Source organism: Rissa tridactyla, chromosome 10, assembly GCF_028500815.1.
Source record: "Rissa tridactyla isolate bRisTri1 chromosome 10, bRisTri1.patW.cur.20221130, whole genome shotgun sequence".
Classification (NCBI taxonomy): Eukaryota; Metazoa; Chordata; class Aves; order Charadriiformes; family Laridae; genus Rissa; species Rissa tridactyla.
In genome coordinates, this window is record NC_071475.1 from 23,242,021 (window position 1) to 23,264,508 (window position 22,488).

The window sequence follows — 22,488 nt, forward strand, 5'->3', positions numbered from 1 at the left end:
ACACAGCAAACTCAGGATCACTGTCAAGGGCAGAAGTAGCAAATCTGGGATGATTCCAGCAGTAATAACATGCTCAGGGCTACACAGAGGGCTGACAATTTTGTAAATGAAAAATTCAGAGAACAGTTACTGTAACGAAGAAAATGCAATGCCAGCGACTCAAGGCAGAGGTATTTCCTTGAAGTATAAGGTAGAGCTATGGTGTGCTTGTGACGGGTAAATTTGAGCTAGCATTTTATCCACCATACGTAATGAGCTATGGAGTCTTCCTTCTCCAGTTTTCCCCCCTGACTTGATCCGGAGGGACAGGGCAGAGAATGCCTTCTCTTTATGGAACAGTGACAGCAATGGCCTTGTGTGCTGTCTCTAAGTGTTACTTATTTAAGAGCCAGAGCACATGCAGGACAGTGGGTGTGCAGAAGTTCACCTACTGTCATGCGAGTCTCAGCTAGGTGCGTTCTGCAGCTGGGAGAGCAGAAGATGTGTTTTCTCAGCTGTGGAGCAGAGTACAGCTAATGAAAGGAGCTGGTTTGTTGCTACAGTTGGTTACTGAGAGCACGTTTACTCTCTTGAGGGATGGATTTGCATCCTATTGAGTCATAAAGAAGAGTTTGATCTTCGGTCCTTCTGGGGATTTCGCTACGTTGTGAAAAATCATTGTGCCTTTTGAGGGGAACATGTCAAGATTCACAGCTTGCTCCTAGGGAAATCCTGATTGTAGGCAGCAGCTCTGTGTGTTGTGGATCAAAAAGGTTACATTGACAGAGCTCTGTATAAAAGTCATGGAGAAACCGTGAACCAAATTAGTAAGAGACTATAAAACGCTCACTGTACAATACGTGTTATTTTCACCTCATCAGCAGATAGAATTTCACTGTTAATCATGACAATGACAAGGCCAGGACAGATTTACTGAAAACTTATTTACTACAAAATTACTGTAGTGACATTTTGTTTTGAGGCTCATTTGGAATTAATTGGCAGACTGAAGCAAACCCCTCTGAGTCACTCTGGAGAGTCTCAAATCAGATTCTTCTGTTCTGAGGTTGAAGTTCAGGTGATGGAGGAACCGCTGCTCCTCTGGCTGGTGAGCCGTCTTGCCTCACAGGTACACCCTGGAAAAATGTGTTGCTGTTCCCTTCAGTCTTCCCTCAATGAAAACAGTTGTTAATTATTTCTAAATTGGCACATGGCAGTGCCCAGGGCAGGAAAGGCCACTTGCTAAGCTGTCTGTTAATAGTAGGCTTTATTTTGCCTAATTTGTATTTTAGAGTGGGGGTGGGGAAATTTTCATTTCCAGCGGTTCCATAAGTGCTGCCTGCAATAGGTAGATAGTATCCAGATGTGCTTCTATTTAATGCCCAGATGCTCCAACCAACATGTTTCCCAACAACAGGAGAAGATCTGCTTAGGGCAGTGAGGTTCCAAGTGCTGGCAGGACTCATGCATAATAGAAGACTGGATTAAGGAAACAAACCGACCCAAAGCTTGAATCTGCTGCTTACAGAAAGTTGTAAGTAGTATTGTAGTCATTTCATTGAGGAGAGAAGGAATGGGGAGAGGGGATCACAGAGGGAGTGGGAATGGGATGCTCAGATTTTGCATGCCGCTGTCCTTGAGGTGGCAGCTGGATTTTCCCTTGGTGAGAGTCAGCAGCAGCCCTGCAAATACGCGAGCTCGATGAAACCCTGGGAAAAGGGCAGAGTATCCTGGAGGAAGACTAGGGAAATAAAGGAGGAGAGAGAGAAATGTAATCCAGGACCTTGAAAGGATGCTTTTTGAGGAGCATGGTTCTGAGACTGTACAGGGGTGTGTTCTGTTTGAGTTGCTTACGGTTTCCCACAAAAAGTACCTAAATAATGAGGAGCATCGTGGAAACTTGGGATTTGTTTCTTCCTGAGAAGGGAGGAGTGCAGCTCTTCAATTAAATGAGAAAAAAATTCTTTCCTTCGCTCATCAGAGCAGCTTCTGGTGTTTACAGTGTTCGTCTGAGCCCAGAGCGTTGAACTGGTGCTGGCGATGGCACCTGGGGCAGGGCCGTCCCTGGAGCTGTGCTGCCACATCTCCTGAGGCCGTCTCCACGTGTGCGTGGCTGCTTGAGGGGCTGGGGGACACGGTCTGCCTGCCTGCTGCCAAAAGAGCTCTCTGCGCAAATTAGTTCATAACTTATGAGCTTTGACAAGTTTTTGTTGGCTGTGCCTTTGGGAAACGTTTTTGAATGGCTGTTGCTGAGTTTGCTTTAATCTTTTCCCAGATTTTTTTGGCTGTCGTGGAAATAGCCGGATTATTTAATTGTGTTTTTTGAGGTGTGTATATAGTCACCTGAAACTTGGTGATGTAAAAAAAAAAAAGAAAAAGGGAAAGTGTATCAATAACAAACACGTTTATTTTCACTAAAAAGAAAGAGTTAGGCTCCTTCTGCAGGTGAGCTGCATGACCTTGGCCCCACTGCAAGTACAAGCTGAGCCTCCTGTGCGTGGACACCGTATTTGCATCGCCCTGAGGGAAACGGGATCTTAGTCGGTTTGTCAGTCTCTGTGGCAGTGAACTTGGCATGTCTCAGCTGCTCTAGTCCCCCTGTCCACGCACAGCCCCTTTGCTGAGCTCACCATCGCCAGCGTCTCGGAGCTGGGACGAGGACCAGCCACGTGCGCTGGGCGGGACGGCGTTTCTCTTCACCTCCTCTCCCCCATGTGGGTTGTTTCTCTCGCTCCTCTGCAGCTGCCATCCTCCCACTGAGTCACTTTGTATCTGCTGCAGTGGTGACTCCCAATGACGCAGAATGTCAATTTTCAGTGAGCCAAGTACCTGCCCTGATGTTTTGGGCCGGTCTGGGGCGGGGGGGAGGACTGACACAATAGATCCGAGACATGATTCTCCCCTCCTCAGCACTGCCCTGTCATTCACTTGGAAAAAGGCTGCCTTCACTCTCCAGGACTTCAAAAATGGCTTCAAAAGCTGCATATTCTGGAAGAATACATCCCAGAGCTGCCTGGTCACTATTGCTAATGCTTGGCTACTTCAGCTGAAATACCTCGGGTGATGCTTTTCCATTACTGCAGTGTGTCGGGTTCCTGTTTGGATTTGAGTGTGGGGAATGTCCTGGAGAGCGTCGGGAGCATCTCTGCCCAGGGGCGCTTCTGCTGGGAAGGGACGTCTTACTGGAGCCGCCCTTGGGAAACCGCGTGAGTTTTGATCCCGTGCTTCTTGCTCCTTGTCTGTCCCACTCTTGAGGTCTCTGTTGAATTAAGTAGTGATCCTCCAGACTCCCAAATGTCCATTTTTTAAGCTTTTCCCTGAAAAGGGGGTTAACGGTGACTGATTTCTTATTGAAAATAAAGCTGAGGAGAACCGTCTGCAAAAGCTATGACTTCTGAAAACAGGCTGATTTTGCCAAGAACTGGAGTGTTGACAACACTGAAGTGACTAAGCATCTCGTGCTTTACTTTCGATAAGAAAAAGCAGCTCATTGAATTTGGATTTATGCTGGGGTTTATCCTGCCCCTCTTCTCTTTCTCCCCAACCCAGGTGCCCCGAACGAGAAGGCCGGCTTCAGCTCATCTCCACTGTCATTAATTAGGAGGCAGCAATGACTGGCTCTGTGCACTGTATGTTGCATAAGAGCAGTAAAGGAAACCCTTCTCCACTTTTCATTCATCTGTCTGGTTACCTCCGCTCGCGAGATGGGCTGGGAGCAGCCAGCTGCAATCCCTTCCAGCGGCTGGTGAGATCACAAGTTTCCGGATTGAGAGGGTGTGAAAGGAAGAGCTAATCCACTGGCTGGCACAGCCGAGTCAGGAGTTACCCGGCTTAGGGGGTTTTGTGTTTTTCATACAAAAAAGATCTCTCACAGATTTCCATTTTCTCTCGCATTTAAAAGGGATTGTTTTTAAATTGATATTTCCTTCCGTCCCCTCCCTTCTTCCTCCCTTAGTCTAAACTATGACCGCAGCCGTGTAAGAGCGGCTGGCAGCTGTAGCGGACCAGAGAGGTCTGGCTGTGGAGAAGTGCTAAAATACGCAGACTGGTGAAATCTGTTAGCCTTGTTGCTCAGCGTGGCTGTGCACGTGCACTTCAGCCTACTACTGTGCTTTTTGCCATGCTTTCACCAACGTGGTAGAGATTCAACATCGCAGACCAGGGCTGGGTTTGGTCCCTGGTCATGCATGGCCTAAGCCCAGAGAGCCAGGTTGGACTGGGTGGCACTGGGAGACCAGGAGAACCGCTCGTAGCAGCTCTGTGGGTTGGTGAACTTGCTTTGTGCGCAGGTGGTGGGCACTACTGCTGCATTTGCTTTCCAGTGCATGGACAGACTTCGGTCTTTGTATGCATGAAACCTCGGTGTAGGTTGATGGACAAACTAAGTGACGACCCCCGCAGGGAGTGTGCTCCCAGTACCTGGCCCAGGAGGGATCGCACAGCTGTCTGCCGCCTTCCAGTTTCAGATCAGGCTTGCATCTGGCCCTGCACGCTGTTCTCAAGGAGAAGATGTATATCAAAATAGCTTTTCTATTTTTACCATTCTTGCGAAAGGCAATTCAGTGAGGAACTGAGAGGTAGGATCAGGAAAAGAACTGTTCTATCTAAACCTGTTTGCAGGGGTCTGCAGCTGGTTAAATCACAGGTACGTCTTCAAAGCTGGAAGGCAGTGGGTTCTCATGCAGGTGGTGTCCTCTGCAGCGGGCTGAATTTATTCTGTTTATTGCTTGTTGTTTATAAATGGCTGCCTCTTTTTATTCAGTGAGCATTTGAAAGAATGCTCTTGATCCTGCAGTCTCTCTTCCACACGTGCACACCTTCTGCGCTTATTCTGCCGTCTCTGGGGCAACCTTCACGCAGAAAGATGGTGTTTGTGTGAAGTCTTTGAAGGAAAGTGCCTCCTGTCACCTCTGCTTACCTAGAATAAGCTTTCTGGTTCAGCGCTGAAATGAAAACATCTGGAAAAAGAATCTCCCAATAAAATACGCCTCTTAATTTAAAGAAGTTGCACATTTTAAATGTGTAGCTCTTCTGTGGGAACACACTGGTTTCATCAACATTTTCAAGTAATACAGCTGAACTGTTTTAATCAAGTCAACATTCTTCCTTTCGACTTTATGTTATGGCTTTGATTGAAGTAAATTACTCAGAGTATATTGTTTTGCAAAAATGTCAGAATTTATAACTTTTTGGCCCCAAACTGAATTGAAGTAAGCATTTTGAAATCTTGTTTTGTTCTACCCGCTTCCCCTGCCAGGAGACAGGAATACGATGTTTTTCAGCCAGCGCTAGTTATAATTTTGATGGTTGCTGCTGTTAGCCTTGGATGTCCCGTCACACAGATACTGGTTTCATCTGCAATGTGAACCATTCTCCTTTCCTTTTCCTTGAAGACGTGTGCCTGTAGTTCATGTTCATTTGGACTTTTACTTTTTTTAAGCTGGTTTTCCACAAAGTGTCTTTGCTTTGCCTTTCCTAGGAATTGTTTTTAAAGAAGGAATTGAGGAATAATGAACTCTTTTGTAGTCTGACCATCCTCTATTTACTGCTGATTTACCTCTCAGGTTTACTTCTGTTGACTTTGAGGGACTTAGTCCTAATCCAGAGCATTGACCCTCCCTTGCATGGGCGCTCGTGCTTTCTCAGGACGCACTGTGTGCACATGACTCGCAACAGCTACTTTAATAGTGGCCCAGTACGACCCACTAAAGCCAACAGGGTCAGGACCTGAACCAGAGGAGAGCGGGAGATGCAGCGCAGCAGGTTTGGAAACTCCACAAAGGACACAGATTGAAGCCTTCTGGGTCATGAAGCAATGCACGAGGACTGGGCTGACACTGGGGTTGCCGTGCTGTAGAGCTCTGTAGAGCTTTCAACGGAGACTTTGAAAGACCTTTATTTTAGGTGCGAAGGGCTTAATTTGCTGTGACATCTCACCCAACTGAGCAGCAAAAGTCAATGACATTGGTAAGAGTGGGGAAAGGACAGAGTTGAGAGTAAAAAGACACAATTCTTACTTAGCTGAAGCCGTTGCGTATTGTCCCAGTTGTGTAAAAGGACATTAAAGAAAGCATTAAAATAGTTAATGGAAACAAATTATTGCAATAATATCTACTGATATTAAATTCCCCTATCCTCCAGAGAGAGTGCATTTTTTACCCTCTTGGTATAGACACCTTTATTTCACAGCTCCCGCTTTTGATGCCATTACCAAGTAATTAGCAGCTGTCTCCAGAGCATCGTTTCAGCCCTGGGGAAGGGCACAGATCCAGAGGCAGTTGCACATCAGCTGCGTGGGCTGGCAAGAGCACACACACTCTGTTTGGAGGGATGCGTTCTCTCAGTGGGGCTCAATAGTCATGTCTGTGCGCTTCACTCAAAGCTGTTTTTTCTGTGTGCCTGAAGTAGAGACTGTTTCTTTGATATGCAAGTTTATGGGTTGGTGGGGGGGGGGCGGGGGGAGCGCTGGGTGTGGGGAACAGATGGAGAAAAGCACGGGGAAAATGCAGTGGTTTAAAGGAATAAAAAGAGATACTTTTGTTGGAATCATTACACCAGAAACAAGGTGCCTCTGATGAAGGAAAGTGAGCCTGAGGATAGGGAAGATTGCGGTGTCGCTGACAGAAAAAGGGTTTATAAGCATTTCAGCCTTATCAGTTTGAGGTTGCTAGCTTGAGAAGCCAAATGTTGCGGGATGTGGAAATGATCAAAAGAGAAAGGCTACAGAGGGACTGAGTAAGGCATTGAGCAGAAAGTGTGAGAGGCGGGGGGCAGGGACAGGGCTCGTGGGACAGGGGCCACGAGCTCTCCGTGGGCCAGAGGCAAAGGGGCAAGGAGAGGAACAGAGGAAAAACTGGAGGTGACCTGGATGAGCAAACAAACCCTTGGACAGAAAGGGGGTGCAGACGAGGAGGGGAGGAGGTAACCGTACAGGGCAAGGCAGTCGAGCAGCTCCTTTCACGACAACAGGGCTGTCCCACGATAAACTCTCAGCTGTGCATGAACTTCTAGACGTGCTAGTTATGAAGTGTGACTGCCTTTCTGCTTCTTGCTTCGCGATACGAGGTAATTTGGGGGTTTCTTGCTGGGAGTTCAAGTTTATGCCCGAGAAGCGAGTTCTTGTTTTGGGAAACCTGAATGCACAAGCAGGGCAGGCAAACACTGTTCACGGGGTGTCCTCCTCCCATTGTCACGTTTACCCGATGGGTTGTGCTGCACCAGGGCAGCAGGACTTGACTGTGGGCAGCTGCTGTTTGGATATGAAGTGGGTCCCCTTTACATGGCCCACAGGTGCTGATTACCAAGGCAATGCTGGGCACACGGAGGCTGGCCAGACCTGGGGCTGTGACACCCAAACAGCCTGTATCGGTGTCCCGGGGCTTTCTGAGCCTGGGAGGCACGGAAGTGGAAGAGGGAGACGCAGGCAAGGGCAGCGCTCAGCGGCCACCAGCAGTGCTCTGGCAAGCGCAGAGTTTGACCAAGGGACTTACATGCGCTGAAGCATTAAAGCCAGGAGGTACCACTGGGAGGGGACGGTGACAAAATCCTGCTGTGGGACCCTTACAGAAGCAGCTTATTTTTAATTGTCCTTCCTTTCATTATTTCCCAGCTAATGCTGTGTAATAATTACGAATTTGGATTACCTGGAAAAGCTGCTGAAAGTAGGATAAATTATTAATTCCCAGGCTGGAGTCTGAAGAACTAATTTCAGCATCACATATTGAAAATTCTCCTTCATACAAAATATCCTAGTTTGGAGAGCAGTTCTGAAAAAGCGAGATTCTTCCAAGCCATTATTATACTCTCTGACAATTTTATTTTTCCTTCAGTCTGTATCCTTTAGCACACTCAACTGATGTACTCAAATTAGTAGTAGAAAACCTACGTTTGTAAGAATTATATCTCTGTACAACGTACCGAAGTAATTCAAATTCCAGGGCAGAACTGTGGAAATTCTTAGCACAGTTTGTCCGTATCTTATCAGAACAGGCACGCTTTTCCCACGGCCTGGCCGCTTGCCAGCAGTGCCGAAGCAGACTCGTTGGAAGCCCAGTTTGAATGGGAGAAGTAATCTTTCTGAATGAATTCTCTGGCAGGATTCCTGTTGCGTGTGTGGTTTATTGTTCTTGGTGATGTGACTACGTTTTACCCCCTAGATAAATGTGTTAGGGTCTTTATTTTTTTGATGATGGGAGAGGTTCTGGAAAAATCATCAGATCGCTAATTGTATAAAATTCTATAGGCAAACATTTTTCTGTTTTAACTACTTTTCCATGTTGATCGTGTAGCTCTTTGAGCATGCTTTTGATCTAAAGGACAACAGCTGATTTACTTTTAAACTGTTCTGTGGTCAAGGGGTTTCGTAATTAAAAAGCAAGCAACTTTTATTTTCCTCAGTGCATTTTAACAAAGTGTTATTATGCAAATTCTCTTGTATATATACCTATATATTCTGTTCATAGCGTAGTAATTCACTATAAACTCTAAGTGGTGTGTCTTCAGTTGGTGTAAACCTCCTCTGGATATACAGCTGTAACTCCAGTGAAGTCAGAGTGGATCCCTCTGTGTGCTACAGGCCTGCTGTGGAGCTGTGCCAACTTCTGTGAGCTGAGGATCCGGCCTCTAATATGTATTACAGGATAGCTAATATGATGTTTAACCACACAGTAACCGCAGTATACAAAGAAGTTCTATTTTAGCACTGCTGGGGCAAAAAAAGGGCTGTTAATGCCGAAGACCGAAGTGCAAAAGATTGCTACGTGAGGGAAGGAGGCAGAAAAAAACTCCTCTTACTTTGAGTTAACATGTGTACAGGCAAATTCTCACGTCTCAAGGCTAAGTTTTGTCTAAGAAAGATCTTTAAGGTTTGAGTCTTTGTAATTAAAACATAAAGAATAATTATCTTAAACTTACATCTGCAGAGGAAGAACGGTGTATTTACTTCTTATCTGCCAAAAAATCTCTCTCTTTTTAGCTAGAAAGATTAACAAAAAGCCATTGAAGTATAAAGGCCTTTTTTAAATTTAAATATGTGTACATTTTGTGCACAGATTGAAGAGAGAGCAGTCACAACCTTTTTTTCTTCTTCTTTCTGTCTGTCTTTCTTTTTCAGAATGGGGGATGGGGTGGGGGGGGAAGCATGCAGCTCCAAACTTAGTGCCTACAATGCTTGGAAGACATTATGATTCATTTCATACTTAGGTTTCCAGATGTTGGATTTTGTCCCAACTTTTAAAGACCTCTAATGTTTAACAGGATATGTGCCGAGTATAGTCTTTAACAGAGTTTTCTTTCATAACTCTAGGATCTATGAGAAAAGGTAACTCGGGAAAACACTGAAGATTCAGAGCTGAATCTACAGCCTTCTAGGAAAAAAAACCCCCAACATTAAATGTGCAAGTTTGGAGTGAAGCTATATTTGTTTGGGAAGACTATGGATAGATACCAGAGCTGGCAGCTGAGCTGTTTGAATGCCATCCTCCTTGTGCTGCTGTGGACCGGCATTTCGTGTGCGCAGAGGGACTGCACGGGTGCGGAGTGCCAGCCCCTGGACAACTGCATCGAAGACGTGCTGGAGCCTGGCGAGTGCTGTGCCACATGTCTGCAGCACGGCTGCACGTGCGAAGGCTACCAGTACTATGACTGCGTCAACGTGGGCTTTATCAATGGCAAAGTACCCGAAGGGCAGTCTTACTTTGTGGACTTTGGAAGCACTGAGTGCTCGTGCCCTAAGGGAGGAGGCAAGATCAGCTGCCAGTTCATGCTGTGCCCGGAGCTGCCCCCAAACTGCATTGATGCGGTGGTGCCAGCTGATGGCTGTCCTCAGTGTGGGAGAATAGGTTGCCTCCACGAGGGCCAGAAGTACGTGGCGGGGCACACTTTCCACATGCCCCCCTGCAAGGTTTGCCATTGCCCAAACGCTGGTGGTGAGCTGATGTGCTACCAGCTTCCAGACTGTAACACTTTCGCCTTAAACACTGCAAGTCCAATAGATGCTGAAGACAGCGAACCAGAGAGGCACTACGATGATCCGTACAGCTACGACCAGGAGGCACCAGAAGGAGACAACACCCAGGTGGAGTCTCCAAAAAAATACAGGAGTTATTCATCAGACCTAGAGCAAGAGAGCATCAGCCAAGAGCAGAGCGAGGATTATGACTACCTACCAGCCAGCATTGCTCCTTCAGCTTTGGCTCCAGCCGATCCATACACCGAGGAAACGGCTGCGCCACTCACCACACCAGTGGCTATGGTCCCCTCTGAAATGCGCAGTGCCACAGAAAGAAGTGAGCGAAAGAGGGTGCCTCGCACCACTGCAGCATCCCTCCAGCAAGTGACGCATAAGGAAGCACCGCTAACCACCAGTGCTCCTCCGGAGCACACAACGGCCACCACTGAGACACCCAAGCATCTGGAGGAATTGGAGAGAAGACCAAAGGGGATGCAAGGGGACAAAGAGAGGCATGAGCAAGAAAGAGTCCCCCACTCTAAAATAAAAAAGCATGCCAGAAAAGAAGACCCAGGGAACAGCATGTATGTAGGCTTTAAAGAGGTGAATTTAACGGAGCCGAGTTGGTCAAAATCTTCCCATGAAACGCAGGAGGGAAATGCTTTCCCCAAGGTAAAGTTCAGCGCAACTACCTCTCCTCCTGTTGCTCTAAAGGAAGACCGTAGTCAGTCATCCCAAAAGCAGTCACAGACGCTTTATCGCTACCATCCCGAAGAAGATGGGGACCCCAACTCTATTCACGCTAACCCCAGGTTACCAGAAGGTAAGGACTACTTCCAGTGTAGATGTCTGGAGAACATTTACTCATAGTAACGTTGGTGCGTATCCACTCTTCTTTCCTTCTTACTGCTCCACATGGGCATGAAGTCAAGCAAACCTCCACTTACCTTCTTCATCTCTTTCATGAGATGGTTTGTGTTTCTTTTGACATAATAGATACCATTTCACTATTGCCTGCCTTGCTTTGATTTTGCAAACTGTGGATGGTGTTTTCTGTTTTTTTTAACTTTCTTTCAGATGAGGGTTTTTTAAACTCCGACCTTTTCCTTCCATTACTTGCTTCTAATTTCTAATGTGATGTTAGAGAAACATCTTGCTCTACACAAAAGGATTTAATTAGTTATCTGCTCGGATCCTCCAGTTACCAACTGAATGTAATCACATTTGTAGCTTTTGTCTTTTGCTGGGGAGGAAGTGAAACAGTTGTGCTTCTACTACAAAAATATTTACAGCACTTGTTGTAATATTTATCCTATGGCTGAAAGGCTGTCTAAGCTCGTTAGTACAAGAATGTGATAGATACACTGAAATAGCCCTGAGGACTAGTCGGGAGAAAAAGGACTGCCTCTTGCTTTGTGTTTTTTGGGGGCTGGAAGTTTATGATGTTTATGATCAACTGTGGCAAGTGTACGTAATTCCTCTCTGCCTCTGGATTCCTCTTGACATCTGCAATGAACGTTGATTATACGCTTTATGCAATGCTCATTACTGTAATGAATGCAAACTTCATCGCTATAAATTAGCACACGCACAGCTCATATTTCCAATTCATTTTTCATCAAATCAAGAGTAATATCTCCTTTTTCAAGATGTGGCACAAAATGTTCTTGTGAGAGTCAGGCGTATAATACTTGCAGCCTGAGTAGAGAAATACTGATTACTCCCTAGACGGTGATATTTCTTCCTGGGTTATCTGGGTAACCCTTAAACATCTTGAGCTGCCTAGGCTATCAACTCAAGAAGTTCAAGGGAGAGAGGAGGAGAGCAGATTTGGAGCTGATACTCTAGTCCCAACACAAACAGCACCTCATGACCGTTTCCCAACCAAAAGAGGTAGGAGATCCATGAATGGAGATAGTAGCCTTTGTCTTCCACTTATGTTTTTATTGTGAATGTTGACCTCACAATTAGCGATAGGAGCTACAATCTGAGTCAGACCTTGACTTCTCGATTTCACCAAAACAATGCTCTAGCAACCAGTCTTACCTGAAGAATCTCACTGCATTGTAGGAGTAAGCCAGGTAGCAGTGTTTGAACGCAATGCTTTGAAATGAGAAGATGTCAGCTGAGCACACGTACCATCCAGGGCCATGCCATTAGGAAGTGTAGGCTTTCAAAAGTAATGCAGATGGTTAACGTGCTCCAAGCCTTACCTCTGTGCACCTTCTCTTCACAGATGCTTGTTGTATTTTACTTCCAGCTCCTTTCCTTACCTGAAAGATGAATCAAACAGGGGTGGCTGGCTGATTATCCTAGGGAAGCAATGAACTGATTCCAGCCTTCCAGTTTGTGTAACCTGAATAAGAGGATCTGTCCATAATATCTTCATCTGCTCTGTGCAAATGCAAGTGGCAAAAAGCATCTGCCTACATAGTGCACTGCGTTCATCTGTAGTCTGATTTTACGCTGCTTAGTGTTGCTGTGCAGCTTAAGCACAAAGCTCTTCCCTTATATTTGTTGGCAGCCTGCCACAAAATCTGACCTGAGCCGTGCATTGAGGCTGTGCAATACATGGGTCTGAGTTAGGACTAATATGCAATAACCTGTTTTCTGATGGAACTTAAAAACAATCTGTTTAAAATTAAATTGCCTTTTTATATATATTTTTTTTTTCTCAAAAAGGAAAGATGTCTGAACCATCCTGAAATTTTCAATGAGAGGTTTTAAGAAAGCCCATTGGGGTGAAAGCGTTTAGCAGCAGAGGTAACTACTATGTTTTAGAGTCTCCTTGGGTGATTTCCAGTCTGTGATTCCTGGGAGCTGCGTGGCTGAGACAGGTCTGGTTGGGGTCTGGATTAGGTCAGGATGCCTGTTGGATAGGAGGAAAATGTCATGGATGGATGTTATGTCAGGCATGATTTGTCTAGCCCACAGAAGCAGGCTTGGAAATCACTGGGTGCCATTTTTGCCTTAGCTGAATTGTATACATATAAATAATTTCCTTTAAATAGTATAGAAGTAGAAATGGAAGTAAGTAGCTCTGGGGAGCACGGGACTCTCTGGCTGTAGACAATGCAGCTCTGAGGTTCTCTGGCCCATGGAGTTGCTGCACGTCCTGTGAGCGAGTGCCAGTGTCATTGTACCACGTGAATGTGAATCACCCTGCAGCCGCTGGCAAGCGTGGCCTGGCCAGGCAGCCCCAGTCCGCTCCATCATTCCCATTAGGGATAGTTGGTGGAAGCAGATCTGTACAGGCCGTAAAGGAATTACAGAACCTTATCCAAAAATGAGACATCTCCCTTGACATGGCTAGCACCAGCACTCATGCCTAGGGACTGCTGGGTTTTCACTTGTGTTGTGTTGTTGTTGTTTTAATTGATGTGGTTGTGACTCATGTGAGTAGATCCATATGTCTCAAGTAATAAAACACATACATCTTCTGTCTCTTTGGTGACTCCTGAGGCAGTGATAGAGGGTGAGCGAAGGTATTAGTCAGACTTGAAAGAAAAATTAATTTTGCCTTCAGCTATAGAATGAAAACATAAATTTTGTACGTGTATTTCTAACAAAATGGCAAAATCTACCAGAATTGCCATATAACTTCTTTTCTCGCCTCAAGAATCAGCAGCATGATATAAACTGCATCAATCCCTTAATTTTTGAAACCTGCGAGGCCATTTCGTTGTTGCCTGATGAGGCTGCCACTCTCGCAGCAGGGTGACGCCGCACTTCTGGATGCAGTCGGGCTTTTCTGAGCCTGAGGCTGTACATGGGCAGCCCCGAAACAGCGTTCAGGTCCCGTCCAGCTCTTTGGGGTGCCATGTGAGCCAGCCCTCGAGCAGGCACCAAGTCGCTCCTGTCCCAAAACAAGTAGGTGCTCCCACACCACTGCCTGCACCCTGCCCTGCCCGTGGGCTCCTAGAAGCACAGGTTTTGTCCGCCCAGCTCTCAGCAGGGTGCTGTGGGGTGCTGAGGTGGTTGCTTACAGTTTGGGGAGGGTGTTTTGGCCGCTGGGCACGCTGTGTGATTGCAGAGGGTCACAATGCGCGGAGAAGGTGGATGCAGCCCGGGGGGCTGGAAGTGGCTGTGCCTTTCCAGCAGTGGCTGTCTCGGAGAGGGGGGCTGGGTTAGGGGATTGTTTGGGGGTTTTGCACTTAATTGAATTTTGCTGCTTTTCTCATCAGTCTGTGTATGTGGATGGATTTTCTTTATTTTGGGTTTTTCCTTCCTTGAAATCATCAATGCGGTTATTTACATTTCATCTTAATTGCTTTTTTTTTTCTGGAAATACAAAATTATCTAGGTTCCTGAGTCACTGAGAGATACGTTTTTGTGACTGTAGGGACATTCTAGATATTTATTTTTTTTTTTAGTCTTTCTCCAGAGTTTAGAAAAGTATAGGAGGCTTCACAGAAACATTTGCTGCCACTAAAAATTCAGCCCAAGTTAGATGGCTATTGCATTTGTTCTTCCTATTAGCTACATCCTGGCACCAGGACTCAGCTGTGGTTGGATCCCTGATGCCTTTGGTTAAAAACTTGGCTTCATTACTTATATTTTATGTATCTCACTTTGGTTTTATATGTAGCTGAGTTTTCATCTCCCAAATCTCTTATGCCTCATATGTAATCTAATGGTGGGAACAACGTGGAGTACTTTGGCGCTCAGGAAGGGTTAGTTTTGTGTTTCAGTTCTCTTTCTCCTGTTGCGCTTTGTTTTTCATCTGTGTCTCAGGACGACCCTGTGAGGCTGGGACATGCTGCTTCCCTTCTCGCCGTGGCGTGGGCTGAGCCTCGGGAGAGGAGGCTGCCCTGGGGTATGTGCTGAGCTGTGCCCGGCCCGGGGACGGAAAGAACTCAGCACCTAAAAAGCTGCTGTTAGACACAAGCACATACAACGAGATGGAATACTGTACTGTATTTCGCAGCAGCCCCCTAAGATGATCTGTTTAGCATCTTTGCTTGTGGCCTCCAGTGAATTGCCATTTGTTTTGGCAATTTTTTCCCCCCTCTCCTTTTTTGGCTGCTCTGAGCTTTTCTGAAGCAGCCATTTTGCTGATTATCCGGGTGCCATGTGAGGCCAGGCCCACGCTGGTGGCTCTCCGGGGCAGCACGGCCCCCAGGGAGGACGTGGGTGCTGCTGCAGTCACAGACATGGGCCCTGGTGCAAACCCACTGGTAAGATGGTGACTGTGGGGAGCTGGTTTCTCCGTTTGCAAGGTGGGAAGCGTGGCCCCAGCTCGGCAGGGCTGCGTGAGCCCAGGGGATGTTCTTCTGTCTCTGATGGGGGCGGCTGCTGCCGCTCAGGGGTCTCTGGCCCGCTCTGCTCTGGGCCAGCCCTGGCCATCCCTGCTGTGGAAACGTTTGTCTTCTGCTCCGTGTGTACGAGTGCACTTTTCGTAGGTCCTGAATATGGACTAAAGAGCAACTTTCTTCAGCAAAATACAGACCTATTGAAGTTTCTGTGGCAAATGCTAATTACTCCATTCCTAAAGGAACTGTAAGTGTAAAGTAGAGGTAATTACTCAGCTGCAAAAGTGTAAATTAAGTACATTCACCAAGGGAAGGGATGAGATTGATGGAGACTATTCTCTTTATACAGTCCCTTTCCAAACATTGATCTTATCCTGTCACTTACTGCAAGAGCAACAAACAGAGAGAGTTTTAATTTCTTTATTTGCTATTTCCTCAACCTAAAAACACCCTGAACAGGGGAGGGTTGAATAAAACATCTTTAAAGATCTTCCTGTCAAGTTTTGTGATGATTTTCCCACTTTTTTCCTTTTCCCTGTGCTCTGGCAGTAGAGTTCTGCTTCTTGGATAAATGTAACTCAGGTAGCAAACAGCTTCGTTGTGAATGGTTTATGATTTGCGTTCCGGTTTTTGGCAGGCTGAATAGCAATTTATGTCTAACTGGAACCATTGTGTTTCAGAATAGAGGTATTTTTCCCCAGTTGTGGATGAGTTTATCACAGTCATTTTTAGAGATAAGGATAATTGCTCTCCAACTGAAGTAAATATTTGCCAGCCAAGATCAGTGGATGTGAGAATGGCATTTATTGCATATGAATCCTGATAGTCAGAAGGCACTGGGAGGCTCTCGTGTAACTTCTAAGGATGTAGTTAAGATCTCAGACATCCCATCTACCGCATGTTTGCTGATATTGAGGCTCATGAAGAAAGACAGCCTTGAATTTCCTAACTGAGAACAAACAGGAAACGAGATCCATAAAGCAGAGCTGCACTGAGGGTTTCCAAGGCTTTCCCTGTGCACGCTGACCCTTCATCCCTCCTCCTGCCACCCTAAAATGCACTGGAGGTGAGAGAATTCTGCGGACCGTGCTTCAGAAATGCAAACTCTATTTGCAGTTTTTGTCGTTTTTGGTATCAGGTGAAGTGTTCTTTCACATTTACTTGAATTACCTCAGGCTTAATCCTGTGCTGTCTACTTCGTGCCTGTTCTCTCTGCAAGAGGAAGAAATCCGCTTTGAGCCCTCAAACTAGGATAACTCGGGAATAAAAATAAACGTCAGGAGAGTGAAGTGTGCGGAGAAAAAGCCTCTGGGCCAGTAAGTGTGAATCAGCATGAATTCCAGCCCCAGGTAACAGCGTTCAGTTGTTTGGTAGTTATAGTTCGGAGTAAGATTACAGAGGAAGGTAGCATGAATGGGATACTTGAAGAAAGAGGAGGACTAAAATACTAAAAACCGAAGAAGAATTTTAAGGGGGAAACACAGAATAGATGTAGCTGTTTTGCCAAAAATGGCATTCGTACTTCACTATGTCGCTGGATGCAGTTCAGGAGGAAAAAGAAAAAAATGCAAGTTTCTTTCCTAATTAAAAAATACCCTTTTTTTGTACGGTACGTGAGGGCCGGATCCTCTTGCGGCTTCCGATGCACAGGCTCTTCCTAGACCCCATCCCTTGCTCAGCTCAGCGCTGTGACCCCGGTGCCCAGCTCTGCTGGCCCAGCTGGTGGTGAAGCTGGGTGCAGCTTGTGCAGGGACCTCTCGTTTGGGCTGCTGGGCCACCGCCAGCCGGCCCTGCTGACAGTGGACCTGTCATTTCGAGTTTGTGCTTGAGCAGAGCATTGCAGGATGAAGCATGGTTGGGTCTGTCCCCTGCACGCAAGATTGGGAAGGAAACCTGCCCAAGGTGCAGTAGTCACCGCAGTTGTGTGTCCCTGTCCTTTTGTCTTCCTTCCAATATCTAAAAGGACAAGTAAGGGCTGAGGTTGGACAGCAAGGTGAAGGGAACCACTTGTGCTGGCATGGACCCTCTTGGCACTTTCTATTTTAACAAGACCAGGAATTTTGAGTGTGCGTGCGCTGAACACTGCTTGTGGCATGAATTTGTGAGCAAAGGGTGCAAGGGAAACCAAAGCCTGCCTCAAGAACATGGAGGAGTACATTCAGACTAATTGTTTGCAGACTCTGAAATAAACAGTAGCCAAAGGTCTCAAATCTCCAGGCACTGGACTGCCAGATGCGGCCTGGCTTTCTGTTTCCAAAGCCCATTCTTCCAGTGGATGCAACATTAGGCCCGTATGAAGTGCTTTGAATAGTCCCCCTCGAGGAATGTGGGCACGGCTCAGGAGGGCTCATCTAACCTGCCGGCCCGGGCATGCAGGCAGCAGCTGGGTTTTGCGTATCCAGCCTTGCCCTACCCAGGAGCATACTTTTGGGGTCAGTGTTGATGTTTTGGTGTTTGTGTCTAGATGATGTCTCTGGACGCGTTGCTGCATGAGTGCTGCTTGCCTGTTTGTGTTTTGGGAACTGCTACGGGTCAGACCACTGCTCCTGGTTTTCCAGCTGGCTGGGCTTCAATGTGCCTCTCAAAGCTGCGGGCTCTGAATTTGGAGCATTATTCTTTCTTTGCAAGAATCTCCCTGGTGAGCCCAAGCCCTCCTTGCTGCAGACCTTCTTTCATTCGTCGTGTGCATCTCCTTGCTAAAATGGAGATGTTAACCAAAGGTCATGGGCTTCTGGCTAGCAGTACTTATTTGTCTGGCTTTTATGGTGATATTTTGGTCCTTAGCTCTTTTATTATAAGAGTATTTTAAGTGGTAGCCGTATACTGAACCAGGATCTCATGATCTTTAGTTAAATAGTTTAGAGGATCTTTTTTTGAAGATGTGTGAAGCGGTGCAAGCACAAGCATGATATGCAGAATGCCAAGCTTCAGTGCCATGCTTTACTAAAAACTGTCTGCAAAACCTGTCAGAGTCAGATGCATGTGGATTTTTAAGAGTCTAAACAACTTGCAGAAATGCTCAGGTCTGAAGGTCTTTTCTTTTTAAATCTCAGTACCTGCCAATCTAATAATTAGAGATGTTTGAGAACGTGGCGCTCTGTCTTCCTGAGTTGCCCATAAAACCAAGCCCCTCGCTTCAGTGTGATCTTACAGATAAGGCTATGAATCACTGGCAGCCGTGGCAAGCAGGTACAGCGTGCAGTACGAGGTGGGACAAACATCTGTGTTCCTTCAGATCTTGCTGGTTTTGCCTTCGTGAAATACACTCTGAAGAGCAAGGTCTTTCTCCCAGCATCTGGTGCGATGATGTGGTGTAGTCAGATTTCCCAGCTGCTGATAGTGCATTTTAAACACTGGGTTCTTTTTGCTGCAGCACAAGGACTATTACTCATGCAGTTGGCTGGAGGAGGTTTTTATAAGGAAATCCATTGTGTTTAAGTGTTGGCACCAAGGGGAGGGGCAGAGAATGTCTGAAGAAAAAGGGAATCAGGCTGAAACATTCACACCTGGCTGGGGAGTGTGTGTCAGCGGTATCAGTGTCCCATCCTGCCCTGGAGGAGCTGGCACTGCTGGCGCTGGCACAAGCCCAAAAGGCAACGCCTGCATGGGACCGGTTTTCCACAGGGATGCTGAACACTAACTAAGGTTTTCAGAGATATTCTTAACTTCATGGGATTTAGTTACCGAGATAGTTCAAATCTTACTATTTTTGGAAACCCATCCCATGTACCTATTTTGTAGAGGTAAACATCCTAATTTGTGAAAAGTTAGCTCCATCCATGGTTTGCAACAAGAACATTTGATCTCAGTTCTGAAATTAAAACATGCTGGAGACAAACTATGGGAATAAGATGGGAGTTTTCTTGTACAAATTAATTAACCACTTGAAAAGACAGGACTGTTAGGCTCACCAGCTTTCTCAAGGGGACTGCGTTTGCTGGTTATTTATAGTATGCATCTGAGAGTATTTTCGTGGTGTGCATGTTTGATACTTCTTCAGAAAACAGAATTTAAATGAGACTTCTTTGCAGTAGTGTTTGTAGTATTCTCATCGATCACTGAGGAATTACAAATGACCCTGAATATAGCTCCTTGTTAGAGAAAGGCAAATATAAGTAGTAATTTCTGATCCAAATTTTGTGAGACAATAACCTTTTGAACAGTTTCAAATATGTGGGCCAAATAAACGTAGCTTTCTAGCATATGCTTACTCACGAAAGGATTTGTAATTTCATTACCCCGGGCCTCACAGCAAGCAGTATCTCTTACCTCTTAGGGATTCTTAGGTAACAAGACAGCAGTAATTGGAATTTTATAAAGATACCTTTATGTGTGAGCAGGTTTTATGTTTTATTGACTGCTCTCAGTCTCCGTGCTGTGCCTGAGATGACCAATTCTCTTCCAAAGCCACCAAAAAGTCCTAAACCGCCATCCCAAAGCACTGGTGCTCAGACAAAGTCTGAGGGAGGGAGAGGGGGGAAAAAAGTAAAGTGTGCAATCTTTGGGGCCAGCAAACCTCCACTGAGCGTTTTTTCCCTTTCCTGCCGTTGCCTGGGGGGACAGGGAGCTGCAGTGAAACCCTGGAGCCACTTGTGTTTGTGCTGACACTACACCTGGAGTGGCTGCGACTCGACCAAGCGCGTCGCCGTGAACGCACTTGTGAGCAGTGACGTTACAGGGCCTCTGGGTCTGCAATTGTTCACTGCCCGGTGGAATTACTGGCTTTTACTCCGTCGCTGGGACGCGGTGATGGTGATGGAGTGCCGGGCGAGGTGGTGGCAGTAAGGCGGGCGCTCTGGGGTGTTACGGGGAGGCAGCTGCTCCCTGCAGACAGCCGGGGGAGAGGCGGGTGTGTGGGCAGCACACTGAGGTTACACCTGCAGAGCTGCCTTGCCTGCTCCTCTACAGCCTCGTCGTGCTGCGTGCAGTTCTGGCTGCAACTTATTCAGCCCCTTCGTACCCGAAAAAAGAACCAATTTAGGAAAACACACAGAGCAAGAAATCCTTCTTCCTCGTTGCTATGAGTGCTGGGTGCTTTTTGTGGCTTTTGTGAACTGTTGGGATGCTGATTCCATTCAAAAAGGGCTCAGAGTTGTTTGATTTACCAAGTACTAAAATAAATGTTGATGGCTCCAACAACTCTGGGTTTAAAACTTTTTAATAGTATAAACAGTTGCATGAAAAGGGAGGGTTTGCATCAGTAACTTTTAAAAGATATTACAAAAGTTGATGCTCTTGTGAACTCTTGCTCCGAGTATAATACACATCTTAAAAAATATTGAAAATCAACAAATGAAACCTTGTGGCCTTACTGTTTACCATTCACAGGACACATTATTGCTTGCATCTCCAGTAACCCATACCACACGAGTAACAAGTTTTCATGCAGTGTTGTACGCATTTCCAGTTAGGTTATTTCGATTGGGCACACGTCTCAAGGATATGTAAGGTAAGTGCTTAGGATTAGCCTTATTTTGTATGAGGTCACTGTGTAGAAATTTTATTTCAAGAAGAAGAATTTGCATCTTGTCTCCTGCATTAGCTATCTGTGCTGCACCGTTCCCTTCCCTGCTTTCTTTGGCTGTTGCTAGACCTCAGTATGGATTTTTCCCCTCCTCGTTTGCTGCATGTCTCCCCCTCCCCTCCCCATAGCCCTTGAGGAGCCAACTTTTGTGGCTTTACAATCAAGGAAATGATAGAATCATAGAATCTTCTGGTTGGAAAGGACCTTTCAGATCATCGAGTCCAACCAAAAAAAAAAAAACCAAAACACACACCCCTACAATCTCTGCCACTAGAGCATGCCCTGAAGTGCCACATCTAGACATTTCTTAAACACCTCTAGGGATGGTGACTCAGCCCCCTCCCTGGGCAGGCTGGTCCAGTGCCTGACCACTCTGTCAGTAAAGTCATTCTTCCTAATATCTAATCTAAACCTCCCCTGCCGCAGCTTCAGACCATTTCCTCTGGTCCTGTCATTATGCCCCTGGGAGAAGAGGCCAACACCCACCTCTCTACACGCTCCTTTCAGGGAGTTGTAGAGGGCAATGTGTCCTTTCTCCTGAAGTCAGCACTGCGGGGCATGCTGATAGCTGCAGGTTGGAGATGGAGTGGCAGCCCCAGCTGCTGCAGTGGCTGCAGCCCAGCATGAGGACTTTGCAGGCCAGCACGGGGTCCTTGTGGCCCAGCACAGGGACTTTTCAGTCTGGTGTCGGCCACCAGAACTCCCAGGAACTCTTCTGGGAGAGCTGTGGGAAAGAAATGAAGGAAGATGTGCCTCCAGTGGTGTTAGGGAAGTCAACAAGTTACCAAAACCCAAATAAACCGAAAAAGCAAGTAAGCGCTCAGTAGAGGATCATCAGTGAGGACTATCGAAAAGGTACAGAAGAGTACCAGATGGGAAAAAATGGCATTTGCCATGGATATCATACATAGTCCAAGAAATTTTAAGCCAATTTTAAACAATATGTTCCGGTCTTAATATGTCACTGAGGTACTTTCGGCGTATCTTTTTGAGTAATAAGCTCAATAGCACCGTGTGAGGGCTACAGTCAGGCATGGAGCTGTGATAGCACTCACCTCCTTATATTCGTTGTGAGCAACAGCATCAGCTGTGGTTGGAGCAGGGGAGCTGGAGTTTGACTGGAGCTGGCTCATATGCAGGGAACAGAATTGAGAAGAAAATGAACGAGCTCTTGCAACAAGAACATCTGGCTATACTTCAGTTTCCTTTTCTTCTCACCTCTCACTATTTATGTTAGTTTCTGTCTGAGTTTTGAAAGACATTGTATGTGCTACTTACTGGAATCATTTTCTGAGCGCAAGTTAAATTGATTAATATTACAGAGTTATACATCTTGTATGAAGCAAAGCATCAAAAATGCCTCTTGCATTTGTGTTCTGATTGAGGCATTCTGCAGGGACTTAGGAAACAATTGTATTTTGCTGTCGGTTGTTTGTAACATAGAATTTATTATTCTTAATACCAAACCTACAGTGCGCCAATAGCACATGGCACACGCAAAAGAAATTCCAGAAACGCAAACCTTGCTTCAGCGGGGAAGAGAATTTCCTGAAAAGCAAACACTGAAACGAAAAGCATGTCATCTTCTCTCGCTAGCTTAGCAGTGAAAGCGGACAGCCTTGTGTGCCTGGTACAGGCGTTGTGTCTTGGGAGGATGGGTTTTGTAGAAGACTCATGTTCAAACTTGTCTAGTTTGTCGTTAAAAAAATAAAGTTCAGTAATGAAAACATATCTTTTTAAAGAAAATTCATCTTGCTGTATATAATGGTCATTTCTTATGACTC

At 46.1% G+C, this 22,488-nt stretch overlaps 1 protein-coding gene across 6 annotated transcripts in view; it reads left to right on the plus strand.

Annotated features, from left to right (window-relative positions):
* FBLN2 (fibulin 2) overlaps positions 1-22,488 on the plus strand; it is a 121,276-nt gene that overhangs the window by 27,331 nt on the left and 71,457 nt on the right. For 5 of the 6 annotated variants that reach the window (XM_054216447.1, XM_054216445.1, XM_054216446.1 and 2 more), the window contains exon 2: positions 9,284-10,751. In XM_054216447.1, coding sequence (XP_054072422.1) covers positions 9,371-10,751 — 1,381 coding nt within the window. In that variant the 5' untranslated portion in view covers positions 9,284-9,370. Of the gene's footprint in view, positions 1-2,897; positions 3,186-9,283; positions 10,752-22,488 lie in introns of those variants that run through there. The other variant, XM_054216441.1, reaches the window with a different exon arrangement.